The sequence below is a fragment of the Populus trichocarpa genome, chromosome 1 (genome assembly GCF_000002775.5).
Source record: "Populus trichocarpa isolate Nisqually-1 chromosome 1, P.trichocarpa_v4.1, whole genome shotgun sequence".
In the NCBI taxonomy this organism is placed as follows: domain Eukaryota; kingdom Viridiplantae; phylum Streptophyta; class Magnoliopsida; order Malpighiales; family Salicaceae; genus Populus; species Populus trichocarpa.
The window spans coordinates 27,472,130-27,485,031 of record NC_037285.2 but is presented as its reverse complement, the minus strand read 5'-3'; the positions used below and the strand labels follow the sequence as shown (position 1 = coordinate 27,485,031).

The 12,902-nt window shown below is 41.7% G+C and overlaps 3 protein-coding genes across 3 annotated transcripts; 1 reads left to right on the top strand and 2 right to left on the bottom strand.

Moving 5' to 3' along the window:
• Positions 1 to 1,959: 1,959 nt before the first annotated feature.
• On the bottom strand, positions 1,960 to 5,658 carry LOC112323432 (uncharacterized). The gene is made up of 5 exons (XM_052456352.1): positions 4,704 to 5,658; positions 3,070 to 4,641; positions 2,577 to 2,968; positions 2,201 to 2,513; positions 1,960 to 2,054 (listed from the first exon to the last, which is right to left on the bottom strand). The coding sequence occupies exons 1-5, from the start codon at positions 5,656 to 5,658 to the stop codon at positions 1,960 to 1,962; spliced, it is 3,327 nt and encodes a 1,108-aa protein (XP_052312312.1).
• An 896-nt stretch (positions 5,659 to 6,554) lies between these two features.
• LOC7480054 (vicilin-like seed storage protein At2g28490) lies at positions 6,555 to 7,621 on the top strand. The gene is made up of 2 exons (XM_024581672.2): positions 6,555 to 6,966; positions 7,266 to 7,621. The coding sequence occupies exons 1-2, from the start codon at positions 6,555 to 6,557 to the stop codon at positions 7,619 to 7,621; spliced, it is 768 nt and encodes a 255-aa protein (XP_024437440.2).
• Positions 7,622 to 8,617: 996 nt separating this feature from the next.
• LOC112326287 (extensin-2-like) lies at positions 8,618 to 11,079 on the bottom strand. The gene is made up of 2 exons (XM_024593805.2): positions 9,059 to 11,079; positions 8,618 to 8,950 (listed from the first exon to the last, which is right to left on the bottom strand). Exon 1 carries the CDS (start codon positions 11,077 to 11,079, stop codon positions 9,088 to 9,090), a length of 1,992 nt encoding a protein of 663 aa, XP_024449573.2. The 3' UTR covers positions 8,618 to 8,950; positions 9,059 to 9,087.
• Positions 11,080 to 12,902: the final 1,823 nt, after the last annotated feature.

Sequence of the window (12,902 nt, the reverse complement as noted above, 5' to 3'; positions counted from 1 at the left end):
ACACACCTGAAGCTCCATTCTCATCTACAGCCCCTCAAGCTTCATCTGAGATTGTGGATCCTCCTCCACGTCAGTCCATCCGCATTCGTAAGTCCACAAAACTACCAGATTTTGCTTATTCTTGTTATTCTTCATCATTTACTTCCTTTTTAGCTTCTATTCATTGTCTCTTTGAGCCCTCTTCCTATAAAGAGGAAATTCTTGATCCGCTTTGGCAGCAAGCTATGAATGAGGAACTTTTTGCTTTGCATAAAACAGATACTTGGGATTTGGTTCCTCTACCTCCTGGTAAGAGTGTTGTTGGTTGTCGTTGGGTGTATAAGATCAAGACTAATTCTGATGGGTCTATTGAGCGATACAAAGCTAGGCTGGTTGCAAAAGGATACTCTCAACAGTATGGTATGGACTATGAGGAGACATTTGCCCCGGTTGCAAAAATGACTACTATTCGTACTCTTATTGTCGTAGCTTCGATTCGTCAGTGGCATATTTCTCAGCTTGATGTTAAAAATGCATTCTTGAATGGAGATCTTCAAGAAGAAGTTTATATGGCACCCCTTCCTGGTATTTCACATGACTCTGGATATGTTTGTAAGCTTAAGAAAGCATTATATGGTCTCAAACAAGCACCTCGTGCTTGGTTTGAGAAATTCTCTATTGTGATCTCGTCTCTTGGCTTTGTTTCTAGCAGTCATGATTCTGCTCTTTTTATTAAGTGCACTGATGCAGGTCGTATCATTCTGTCTTTATATGTTGATGACATGATTATTACTGGTGATGATATTGATGGTATTTTAGTTTTAAAGACAGAGTTGGCTAGACGATTTGAAATGAAGGATTTGGGTTATCTTCGATATTTCCTGGGTATTGAGGTAGCATACTCACCTAGAGGTTACCTTCTTTCTCAGTCGAAATATGTTGCAGATATTCTTGAGCGGGTTAGACTTACTGATAACAAGACTGTAGATACTCCTATTGAGGTCAACGCGAGGTACTCTTCTTCTGATGGTTTACCTTTGATAGATCCTACTTTATACCGCATTATTGTTGGGAGTTTGGTATATCTCACCATTACTCGTCCAGATATTGCATATGCTGTTCATGTTGTTAGTCAGTTTGTTGCTTCTCCTACTACTGTTCACTGGGCAGCTGTTCTTCGTATTTTGCGATATCTTCGGGGTACAGTTTTTCAGAGTCTGTTACTTTCATCCACCTCTTCCTTGGAGTTGCGTGCATACTCTGATGCTGATCATGGTAGTGATCCCACAGATCGCAAGTCTGTTACCGGGTTCTGTATCTTTTTAGGTGATTCTCTTATTTCTTGGAAGAGCAAGAAACAATCTATTGTTTCTCAATCATCCACCGAAGCAGAATATCGTGCCATGGCATCTACTACCAAAGAGATTGTTTGGTTACGTTGGTTACTTTCTGATATGGGAATTTCCTTTTCTCATCCTACTCCTATGTATTGTGACAACCAGAGTTCTATTCAGATTGCTCATAACTCGGTTTTTCATGAGCGCACTAAGCACATTGAGATCGATTGTCATCTTACTCGTCATCATCTCAAACATGGCACCATTGCTTTGCCTTTTGTTCCTTCTTCCTTGCAGATTGCAGATTTCTTTACCAAGGCGCATTCCATCTCTCGTTTTGTGAATGTCCTGCAGCTGGGTGACAAAATCCTCTGCCTTGTGATTAACTTTAGTGTTGTTCGGGAGATTAGCCAAGTCAAGTGGACATCGTGGGAGAAACCCGTACACGATTTCGAAGGGGCTGAGCTTGGTGCTACGATTGACTGCATGGTTATGAGCAAACTCTGCTTGGCCAAGTTTCTTGTCCCAAGATTTTAATTGATCACCCACCAAACTACGAAGGAGATTACCCAACGACCGGTTCACCACCTCAGTTTGTCCATCGGACTGAGGATGATAAGCACTGTTGAAGTTTAGGTGAGTATTAACCATCTTCCAAAGACTCCGCCAGAAATGGCTCAGGAAACGAGTGTTCCCTATCTGACACAATTGACTCTAACAGCCCATGCAACCGATACACTTCTCGAAAGAATAATTCAGCCACATTAACAGCATTTGTTGTTTTCTTGCATGGTATAAAGTGAACCATTTTTGAAAACCTGTCTACTACTACGAAAATGGAGTCGAATCCCCGTTGTGTACGCGGGAGGCCTAGAACAAAATACATGCTGATGTCGGTCCATGGTCGTACTGGAACAGAAAGTGGCATGTATAAACCGGCATTGGTGGCTCCTCCCTTGGCCACGTGACAGACCCTACAACGTTCAACAAAACAACCAATCTCCTTCCACATGGATGGCCAGAAATAGGACGCAGCCACCAGTAAGTAAGTTCGGTCTCTTCCCAGATGTCCTTCTCTGTGCAGTTCTTGTATGATTTTGGTTCGGAGACTACACTCAGGTATACATAGTTGGGTGCCTTTGAAGATGAATCCATCATGGAGGACAAAGTTACTCTGTTGGTGATTCTGAATGTTCTCTATTACAGCAGCAAAAAAGGGTCAGATGCATACAAATTTTGAAAAGAGTCGAAACCCATTACTTTGACTCGCATGTCAACCAGCATATTTTTTCGACGACTGAGGGCATCAGCCACCCGGTTCAGTGTACCAGCCTTGTGTTTGATGACAAATGTGAATTGTTGTAAGTACGCAGCCCAAGATGCATGACGAGATGAAATCTTATCTTGACTCCCCATATGTTTGAGGGCATCATGGTCAGTAAATAGGACGAACTCCTGAAGAAACAGATAATGTCGCCAATGCCTCACTGCTTGAACCACTGCATAAAATTCAACATCATAGGTGTTATACCGTAATTTTGCCCCTGAAAGCTTCTCACTGAAAAAGGCTACAGGCCTGCCATTTTGACTCAGAACTGCCCCGATTCCTAGCTTTGAGGCGTCACAGTGTAGCTCAAATGGGTTTGAAAAGTCTGGTAGGACAAGTACTGGGGCGGTGGTCAATCTCCTTTTGATTTCTTGGAAGGCTGTCTCGACCTCAATTGTCCCACAAACTTGCTATTGTTCCTCATACAATCAGTCACTGGGGCCATTATGCCACTGAAGTGGGGAATGAAGCGGCGGTAGAATGATGCCAACCCGTGGAAGCTTCGAACGTCAGTCATGGTTTGCGGCTGTGGCCACTGTTTGATTGCTTCAATTTTTGTCTCGTCTACTGAAAGCCCCTTAGAAGACACAATGTATCCCAAAAACAAGACCTGGTCACTTAAGAACACACACTTTCCTTTTGCTGCGAAGAATTGTTCTTTACGTAACACGGTCAAAACTTCCCGGAGATGTTGTAGGTGCATTCTAGGATCAACACTATAAATTAAAATGTCATCAAAATAAACCACCACGCTCTTACCAATGTAAGGCCGCAAGGCTTGATTCATCACTCGCATGAATATGCTTGGGGCATTAGACAGTCCGAAAGGCATGACCAACCACTCAAAGAGTCCTTCCCGAGTTTTGAAGGCCGTTTTCCACTCATCTCCCGGCCGGATACGAATCTGGTGATATCCGCTCTTCAAGTCCAGCTTCGTGAATATTGTGGCTCCACTCAACTGATCCAGCAAGTCATCTAACCGCGGGATTGGAAACCTGTAACGAACTGTAATTTTATTAATGGCCCTGCTATCGACACACATTCTCCACGTTCCATCTTTTTTTGGGGTTAGAAGGGCAGGCACCGCACATGGGCTAAGACTCTCTCGAATATGCCCCTTTGTTAGCAATTCCTCTACTTGGCGCCGTAACTCTTCATGCTCCTTAGGACTCATCCGATAATGTGGCCTGTTGGGCAAGTTGGCACCAGGGACCAGATTAATTTGATGTTGAATGTCCCTTAATGGGGGTAGGGTTTCAGGAAGCTCAGCTGGAAAAATATCTCCAAACTCCTGTAATAATGGCTCCACGCAACTTGGAATAATGCCATTCTCAGCCTCCATTTTTCCAATCAGCACGTAGACAACTCCAGATTCTTTGACTTCTGCTTCAAACTTAGTCATTGTCAATAAATTGTTGTTTTCTCCTGTTAGAGTGCCGCCTGTAACTTCTTTTTTTGGTAACAACACAACCTTGATTGAATTGAATATGAAAGTGCATGTATTCAAGAACCCATCATACATCACATGTCGATCATATAACCACGGTCTGCCCAATAATAAATGACAGGCGTCCATGGAGACCACATCACACCAAATCTGATCTTTGTATGTTGTGCCGATTGAAAAAGACACCAAGCTGCGTCTTGATACCGTAACATCATTCTTCTTATCTAGCCATGTTAATTTATACGGTCGAGGATGTGATTTTGTTGCCATGTGTAGCTTACGGACCACCTCCTCGGACACTATATTTTCACAGCTACCTGAATCAACAATGAACCGACAGATTTTTCCACTAATTGTGCAAGTGGACTGGAATACATTAGTGCGCAACCAATCATCCTCTACCACGCGTGGTGCTAAACAGCTGCGCCGGATCATTAACATTGGTCCAGCATCCCCCTCTAAACGTTCTTCCTCATCATAAACTGGTTCTGCCTCAACATCGCCTTCCTGTTCCCTGTTAATTTCCTCAACGTCTGAAAACAACCTCTCCGCTGTCCTTTCTTACACTCTGTGAACCTATGTCCTAGTTCCCCGCAATTAAAACAACGAAAACCTGTGTTAGGCGTCGTTACGTGTGTAGGCATAATAGGCTTGGTAATAGGAGATGGTGGAATGGCTATTCGTGTGCTACTGCTACTTGCACTGCCTGCACCGGTCCCCCCGAAATTCATACTCCCTGTTCGTCCGCTGTTATTGCTTGTATTTGCACCAGAACCTCCAAAGTTCAGACCCCCTGTATTTCTGCGCACTAGTTGTTTCTCTAACTGCACTGCTCTCTGGTGGGCGTCCGACACGCTCAATACATCAAAGATATTCAGGACATCTTGGAATTGAATCTGCAGTCCGCCAATATATCGCGCAACCAGTGACTCTTCATCCTCTGCAATCGCATCTCGCGATACTAACTGATAAAACTCCGTAGTGTAGTCATCAACTGAACGGTTTCCCTGTTTTAGATTTTGTAACCGTTGGTAGAGCGTCTGTGTATAGTTGTATGGTAGAAACGCAGAACGCATATTTTTTTTCATCTTGTCCCAGCACGTGATCTTTCCTTTTCCTTGTAGAGTCCTTGTCTTCTTCACCTGTTGCCACCAAGCCCCAACCCGACCTCTAAGCTTTGTTGCAACCAGTGCTACTCGTCTATCTTCTGGAACTTGTTTAAACTCTAAAACTTCATCTACTGTATTGATCCAGTCGAGGTACTCATCCGCTTGCAAACCACCATGGAACTCTGGTATGTCAACCTTGAGGCCTGTCTCCCAGCGCCTTGACTCATCATGCGCTGGTCTCCTCTGCACTGGTTGATGGGCGAATGGATTTTCATCACCTTCAGACTCCTCTTCCACGTCTTGTGGATTTGGATCCTGATGTTGAGCCATTGACGCTGCTAACTGCTGCGTTAACGTCTCGACTTGTTGTTGTAGTCGTGCAATCTCATCGCGTTCGTAGACTTCATCCAATGGTCGTTCACGAAGGTTCGGTAGGTTCGCGCGTCTTTTTGGTGCCATAACGACGATAACTAATCGAGCTCTGATACCAACCTGATGCAGACCAAACGGAACTCACACGCGTTCTAACACACAAGGGTTTTTCAATCTGTAATTCCGCAGAAAAACAAAGAAAGAAAGATATTTGAGTTAACTACTCAAAAGAGTTTTGGTTTTTTTTTATTCTGTCTATCTCTCACAAAGTGCTTACAACCCAATAAATAGAGAAAACAAAATTCTTAGAGTCCTAAAACAGCTTCATTAAATTGGGAAACAGTCCAGAATTAATGAGGAAATAAAAGCTAAAAAAAACAGAAAGAAACGTCCCGAATTAATTGGGAGAGTAAAAGCTAAATAATGAAATGAGAGGAAACTCCAACTGTTACGTAAGAAAATAAAACGTGCTTGATTGTGCAACAATAGGCAGCCCTTTTGTTGTCTTGCTACCCGGTCCACATCAGTTTGGGATTGGGTGTTTTCCAGGTACATCATCTCTAAAAAGACTAGAGGAATATTTTCTCACTGCATCTCGAGGCTTTTTGGCAGCACAGTTTTGTTCGTGGAGGCTGCGAGTCCAACATGGAAGTTCTAAAGATTATTTGTGGCTAAAATATGATTGGAGAAGTCGCTGTACTGCTTGTTTCTTATTTTTTTTAGGTTGTGTATTGAATTTCATCTGCTCGATTTCTATGTGTGCAGAGTGCAGTCCTTCTTCATTGGTGGGGGAACCTATCCAAAATCCATTCTTGCTGGTTTGAACTAGAAACCCTTAATTTCAACTGCCTTCAATATAAGCAAACAGATCAAAGTTGCCTATCAAACATCCACTACTAGCCTCCTGCTCTTTGAGTGATTTCTTTGTTTCTATAGTCTGAAATTGTGCATTGCAGGTAACAACAGATGAAGTTAGGGAAATGATGACCAGGCAACAAGAGAGTCCGATAGTTTTCCTAGGTGATTCTAGGGCACCAAGGCCAAGCCCGTGGAGAAAATTCCTTCAACTGAAGGAGCAAGATAGACTACAGCACCTAAAGAGAATGGTGAAATTCCAACAACCACCTAATCAAGAAGAGGAGCAAATGACATGGTCATGGAGGAATCTCTTGAATTCAATATTTGGACAGGAAAATAAGAAAAAATGTGAAAATGGCAAATCCCCTGATTCATTCAATATCTATGATAGACGGCCTAACTTCAGAAACAACTATGGATGGATCACTGCAATTGATGAGTCTGATTACCAGCCTCTTCGACACTCTGGTATTGGTGTCTGTCTGGTTAACCTCACCGCGGTAATTGTTCTTGTTCAGTCTCTTGTTTCTGCTCATTGTTCACTATGTTTTACGATATCCTATGCATTTTTTATTCACAACAGAAGCAATGTCAACTGAAGATTTCTCCATACTCTCTATATACTGGAGTTTCATCCTCTTTAACGGCATCCAAAGGGTCCTACTTATCTACTAACCGAATATGTTAAGAAATTGCATCAACTGCGTGATACATTTGTTGACGAACATCCACATGTTCAATCGTAACTGAATTAGTTAAACTCCTGGTTCTTATTTTTGTGGCAATTTTTTGTCTTAGGGATCAATGATGGCACCACGTACATTTGAACCCATCAGCAACAGAGTATGGAATTGTTTTGAGTGGAAGCAGCAGAATACAGATTGTGTTTCCAAATGGAACACAAGTGATGAATGCAAGAGTAAAAGCAGGCGATGCTTTCTGGGTCCCAAGATACTTCCCCTTCTGTCAAATTGCAGCAAAGTCAGGTTCTCTCGAGTTCTTCGGATTCACAACTTCAGCTCGCCAGAACAGGCCACAGCTCTTGATTGGTGCAAGCTCAATTCTTCAAACCATGAGAATCCCTGAGCTCGCAGCTGCATGTGTGAGCGAGGAAAGGGTTAAGCGCGTCGATCGTTACGACACAGCGCGAGGCTGTTATATTGCCTTCAGCAACTGCAGCACCACCAGATGAGGAGGAGCAGGTGGCCAAGTTTCGAGGCGCTAAAGGTGATCAAGAGCTTTGGTAACGAAATGATTATGGGTTTCGATTAGGGAAGAGTGAAGTGCAAAATAATGTTGGGGTGGTTTCACTTGCAGGCAAGCTAGCTAGAGTATCTTTTGGGGATAACTTTCATTTTTGCTTTTCTTAGTTCTTTTTTCTGCTTCGTTACTTTCAGAGTATGTTAATGAGTTAATGAGTTTCATCACCCTAAGATGATTTAATTACGTAGAAATTAAATACATGCATCGTTTCTAAAGTGATCATTAAGACTAATTAATTTATTTTTTCTTACAAACTAAAGGTACGTACTAGCTTACAATTAGCTCTAATATTATAGAGTTTGGCAATTAACTGGCAAGAGTTTCATTCAAAGGTTGGTACCAGTGTTATTCATAGTTCATGAATTATTAATCTTACTTCATTAATAGGCTATATTACCTCTTTGTTTTTCATATAATTATGAAATATCTTATTTTGACATGATTAAAGTTTATTAAGATATTATATTTTAATTATTAAACTTTTAAATTAGTCCAACTAAAAAATAAAAAAGTATATAAATTGAAGCTTACAGATTTTAATTACTATATTATATTTTTTTGAAATAACTATTTTATTGATATATAATATTTGAAAGCTCAAAAAAAGAAGATTATTAACAAGAAAAGAAATATAGTACGACCAAATTAAAAAAAAAATTTAATGATAAACAATGATTTAAAAAGATAAAATCTAAATATTCTATCAGTTATATTTCTATATATAAATGTAATGCTCGCATTTGATATTATTATTTTTTAAAATTTTAACTATCACTATTTATGACAAATATAACTACGGATATTTTAGCCTATTCAAATAATTAAAGTATATTATGAAGTGTGATTAATAAACTATAGAGTGAGAGTAACGCTATCCTAAGTTCAAAAATAATTTACTTTTTGAATATTAATTTAACGGTAACTAAGAAATTCAAGCGGGAAGAGATCATATTCAATTCAAATTTAATTGCTGAAGGGCTTGAGGAAATATTTAAGGGCGTATAATAATAATAATAAGTATAAAAGAAGCGAACATACAACAAAAATAATCACTCCATTACAGACATGAACCGATGGAGTAATGAAACTGGAACAGAGAAAAAGTCTCTTTCTATAAACACTGCGAAGCATCAAGTTCACGTTGCTCGTTCTAGCTCTTGAGAAGGGTGTTTCATTGAGACAGAATGAATGAATATGAGCCACCAAGAAATCATTTCAGTGCTTCTTGCAGCAATTATTGTCTTCATAAATACATAATCTGCAATTCAAAACAGATCTTCAAAATTAGATGACACGACAGGATGGAAACAAGAGAAAAGAAGAGAAATAAAATTATTAACAAATTAATGTCCGAAACGGAACTTACATGAATATAAAAAACATAATTTAATTTGTCTAGTAATATGGAGGAGGGGGTGGTGAGGGAGAAGGCGGTGGTGGGGATTTATAGATGTAGGGAGGAGGTGGTGAAGGTGATGATGGTGGTGGTGGTGGGGAGTTATATACATAGGGAGGAGGTGGCGATGGAGATGGTGGTGGTGGAGAATTATAAACATAAGGTGGGGGTGGAGATGGTGATGGAGGTGGTGGGGACTTGTAGACATAAGGTGGGGGTGGGGAAGGTGATGGTGGAGGTGGAGGTGGAGGTGGTGACTTATAGATGTATGGTGGTGGTGGAGATGGTGATGGGGGTGGTGGGGACATATAGACATATGGAGGAGGTGGAGATGGTGATGGGGGTGGTGGAGACTTGTAGATATAGGGAGGTGGTGATGATGGAGGTGGTGGAGGAGGAGACTTATAAATGTATGGGGGAGGGGGAGACGTAGATGGGGGAGGTGGAGACTTGTACATATAAGGGGGAGGAGGTGATGGTGATGGAGGTGGCGGGGACTTGTAGATGTATGGTGGGGGAGGTGATGGTGATGGAGGTGGCGGGGACTTGTAGATGTATGGTGGTGGAGGTGGAGGTGAAGGTGATGGTGATGGTGGAGGTGGAGGTGGAGGTGGGGACTTATAGATGTATGGTGGTGGTGGAGATGGTGATGGTGGTGGTGGGGACTTATAGACATAGGGAGGGGGTGGAGGAGGAGAAGGTGGAGGAGGAGACTTATAAATGTACGGAGGAGGGGGTGAGGGAGATGGGGGAGGTGGAGATTTGTAAACATAAGGTGGAGGTGGAGATGGTGATGGAGGTGGTGGGGACTTGTACATATAAGGTGGAGGTGGTGGAGGAGATGGTGGAGGAGGAGACTTATAAATGTAAGGAGGAGGGGGTGGTGGAGATGGGGGAGGTGGAGACTTGTAGACGTAAGGGGGAGGAGGTGAAGGTGATGGAGGTGGTGGGGATTTGTAAACATATGGTGGAGGTGGGGAAGGTGATGGTGGAGGTGGTGACTTATAGATGTATGGGGGTGGTGGAGATGGTGATGGGGGTGGTGGGGACTTGTAGACATATGGAGGAGGTGGTGAAGGTGATGGTGGAGGAGGAGACTTATAAATGTAAGGGGGAGGGGGTGATGGAGATGGGGGAGGTGGAGACTTGTAGATGTAAGGGGGAGGAGGTGAAGGTGATGGAGGTGGTGGGGATTTGTAAACATATGGTGGAGGTGGGGAAGGTGATGGTGGAGGTGGTGACTTATAGATGTATGGGGGTGGTGGGGACTTGTAGACATATGGAGGAGGTGGTGAAGGCGATGGTGGAGGAGGAGACTTATAAATGTAAGGGGGAGGGGGTGATGGTGATGGGGGAGGTGGAGATTTGTAAACATAAGGTGGAGGTGGAGATGGTGATGGAGGTGGTGGGGACTTGTAGACATAAGGTGGAGGTGGTGAAGGAGATGGTGGGGGTGATGACTTATAGATGTATGGTGGTGGTGGAGATGGTGATGGGGGTGGTGGGGACTTGTAGACATATGGTGGAGGTGGTGATGGAGATGGTGGAGGAGGAGACTTATAAATGTAAGGGGGAGGGGGTGATGGTGGAGGTGGAGGTGGAGATTTGTAAACATAAGGTGGAGGTGGAGATGGTGATGGAGGTGGTGGGGACTTGTAGACATAAGGTGGAGGTGGTGAAGGAGATGGCGGAGGAGGAGACTTATAAATGTATGGGGGAGGGGGAGGTGGAGATGGGGGAGGTGGAGACTTGTAGACGTAAGGGGGAGGAGGTGAAGGTGATGGAGGTGGTGGGGATTTGTAAATATATGGTGGAGGTGGGGAAGGTGGTGGTGGTGGTGGAGATTTGTAGTAATATGCAGGAGGATAATAAGGTAATATAGGTGGTAGCGGTGATGAATATTCGTAAAGGTCGTCTTTATCAGCAGCTACTTGAGCAGCCAGCAAGCATAGTGCCAAGGCACACACTAGTTGAGGCCAAATGTTGGCCATGTTTGAAGAAATTGGCTACTCTTCAATTCCCACCACTATGGTTTGGAGATGGGAATCAATACAAAGTTTCCAGTTTTTATAGCATTGGCCTCAACTACTACACATTTTTTTATTGTTTGATGTTTTCAACTAATTCTAACAAACCAAAAGTTAATCCCATGTTCTAACGCTTTTGTCAACACCACGAAAAAAAAATGTATAAAGTTTATATTTTATCTTGAAACTGTCAACAACAGTGATATTTGCCTGCAGAAACATTCATAAATATTCTTTAAGAATATCGCAAGAACAATTCTAGGTTTGTGAAGATGTGATGTATGATTAGCGAGATCTCCTTGGAAACTTCCAATTGTAGTTTAATAAGCCGGAAAATATATTATTGAGACAAACCTGGCTGGAGTTTCACTAAAATTATAAGAACGTGTTCCACATTTTCTGTAATGTATGGTTTATGAACAATTCTATTCAGTTTTACCAACAAAATGACGTGTTAGAGAAAATAAAAAAGGGAAAATCTGCTTCTTCTTGCAACAAAAATAGTTGGCATATCCTTGCCTCCCATGTCAGTAATGAGATCTTGTGCCAGCCATATTTAACATGTAATATCACGAGTATTCTCATGTATATCCTAGTAATTAATTAATGTTTATGCCTCTTGCTTCATCGATTTCAAACAAAAAATACCCTAGAAATCTCCACCATGACTTCTACTAATTAAAGACCAGTAACGCCGTCTTCTTCTCCCAATAGTGGCATATTGCACAACGTATCCTCACCGAAGATCCAGTGACTAGAACCAGTACCACTAGACCGATCCTAGGCCAAAAAACCACTCTCCTTCATACCAAAACCAATGAGCCACCAACAACCTCTCTCAAACAGTAGCCTCCAACATGGCCAGCAACCCACCGCGACTATCGCAATGTCATACCACCTTCACAACAGACATGTAGTAGTTCATTATAGCCGATAATAGAAGATGAAAAACTAGTAAGGAAGGAGAAAGAAACGAAGCCAAGAGATGAAGGAAAACACCGGTTAAGAGAGAGAAAGTTGAAAATTCAAGTCCCTTGATCCCATCCCTCCAACACCAATGAGCCACATCGTCGGTCTAGAAGTGAAAAGGAGATAGAGGAGCCCTAGATCCACCAACCCACTCTCCTCCAACAGTGGTGGCGCGTGAATTCACGCGCCGGTAAAGTTGGTGGCCCGTGGTACATACGCCGCCAATGTTCCAGCGGTCCTCCAGCCTTGATGATTCCAATAGATCTCAGATATGTCAAACAACTTGGAAGGTCAATTCATAACTGCAAAATATTTGTTTGGACAAATTAATTGCTAAAATATTGTGAAATTTAGGACAAAGTCGCTTATTATTTTCTATAATATTTGGACTATTAATTTGGTTTAATGTGTTTGGATTTTGAAATAAATTGATTATTTGTGTTGAATTATGAGTTTATTTTTTTTGGGTTGTGATTGTTTTATGGACGTTAAATATTGGCGCATGAGTTATATTTGGTCAGCTTGATTTATTTGGATTAGTATGAAATTTGAACGAAGTAGGTGACATTAATCATTTATGCATGGATGTTTGGCGTTGTTTGGTGTTGAGTTGATGAACAATAATTTGTTTTGAATTCATATCATGATTAAAATAGCCTTGATAAAAATATTTTATTTGTGTTTTGTCAAACATAGTCTTCATCCAATTCTTAATAAAAAAATTAATTGTTGGAAGATGATTTTGCAATTAATTTTGAATTCCCCACTTTTTTCTACCCTCACATATTTAATATTTGAAATTGTGATCTACATGTAAG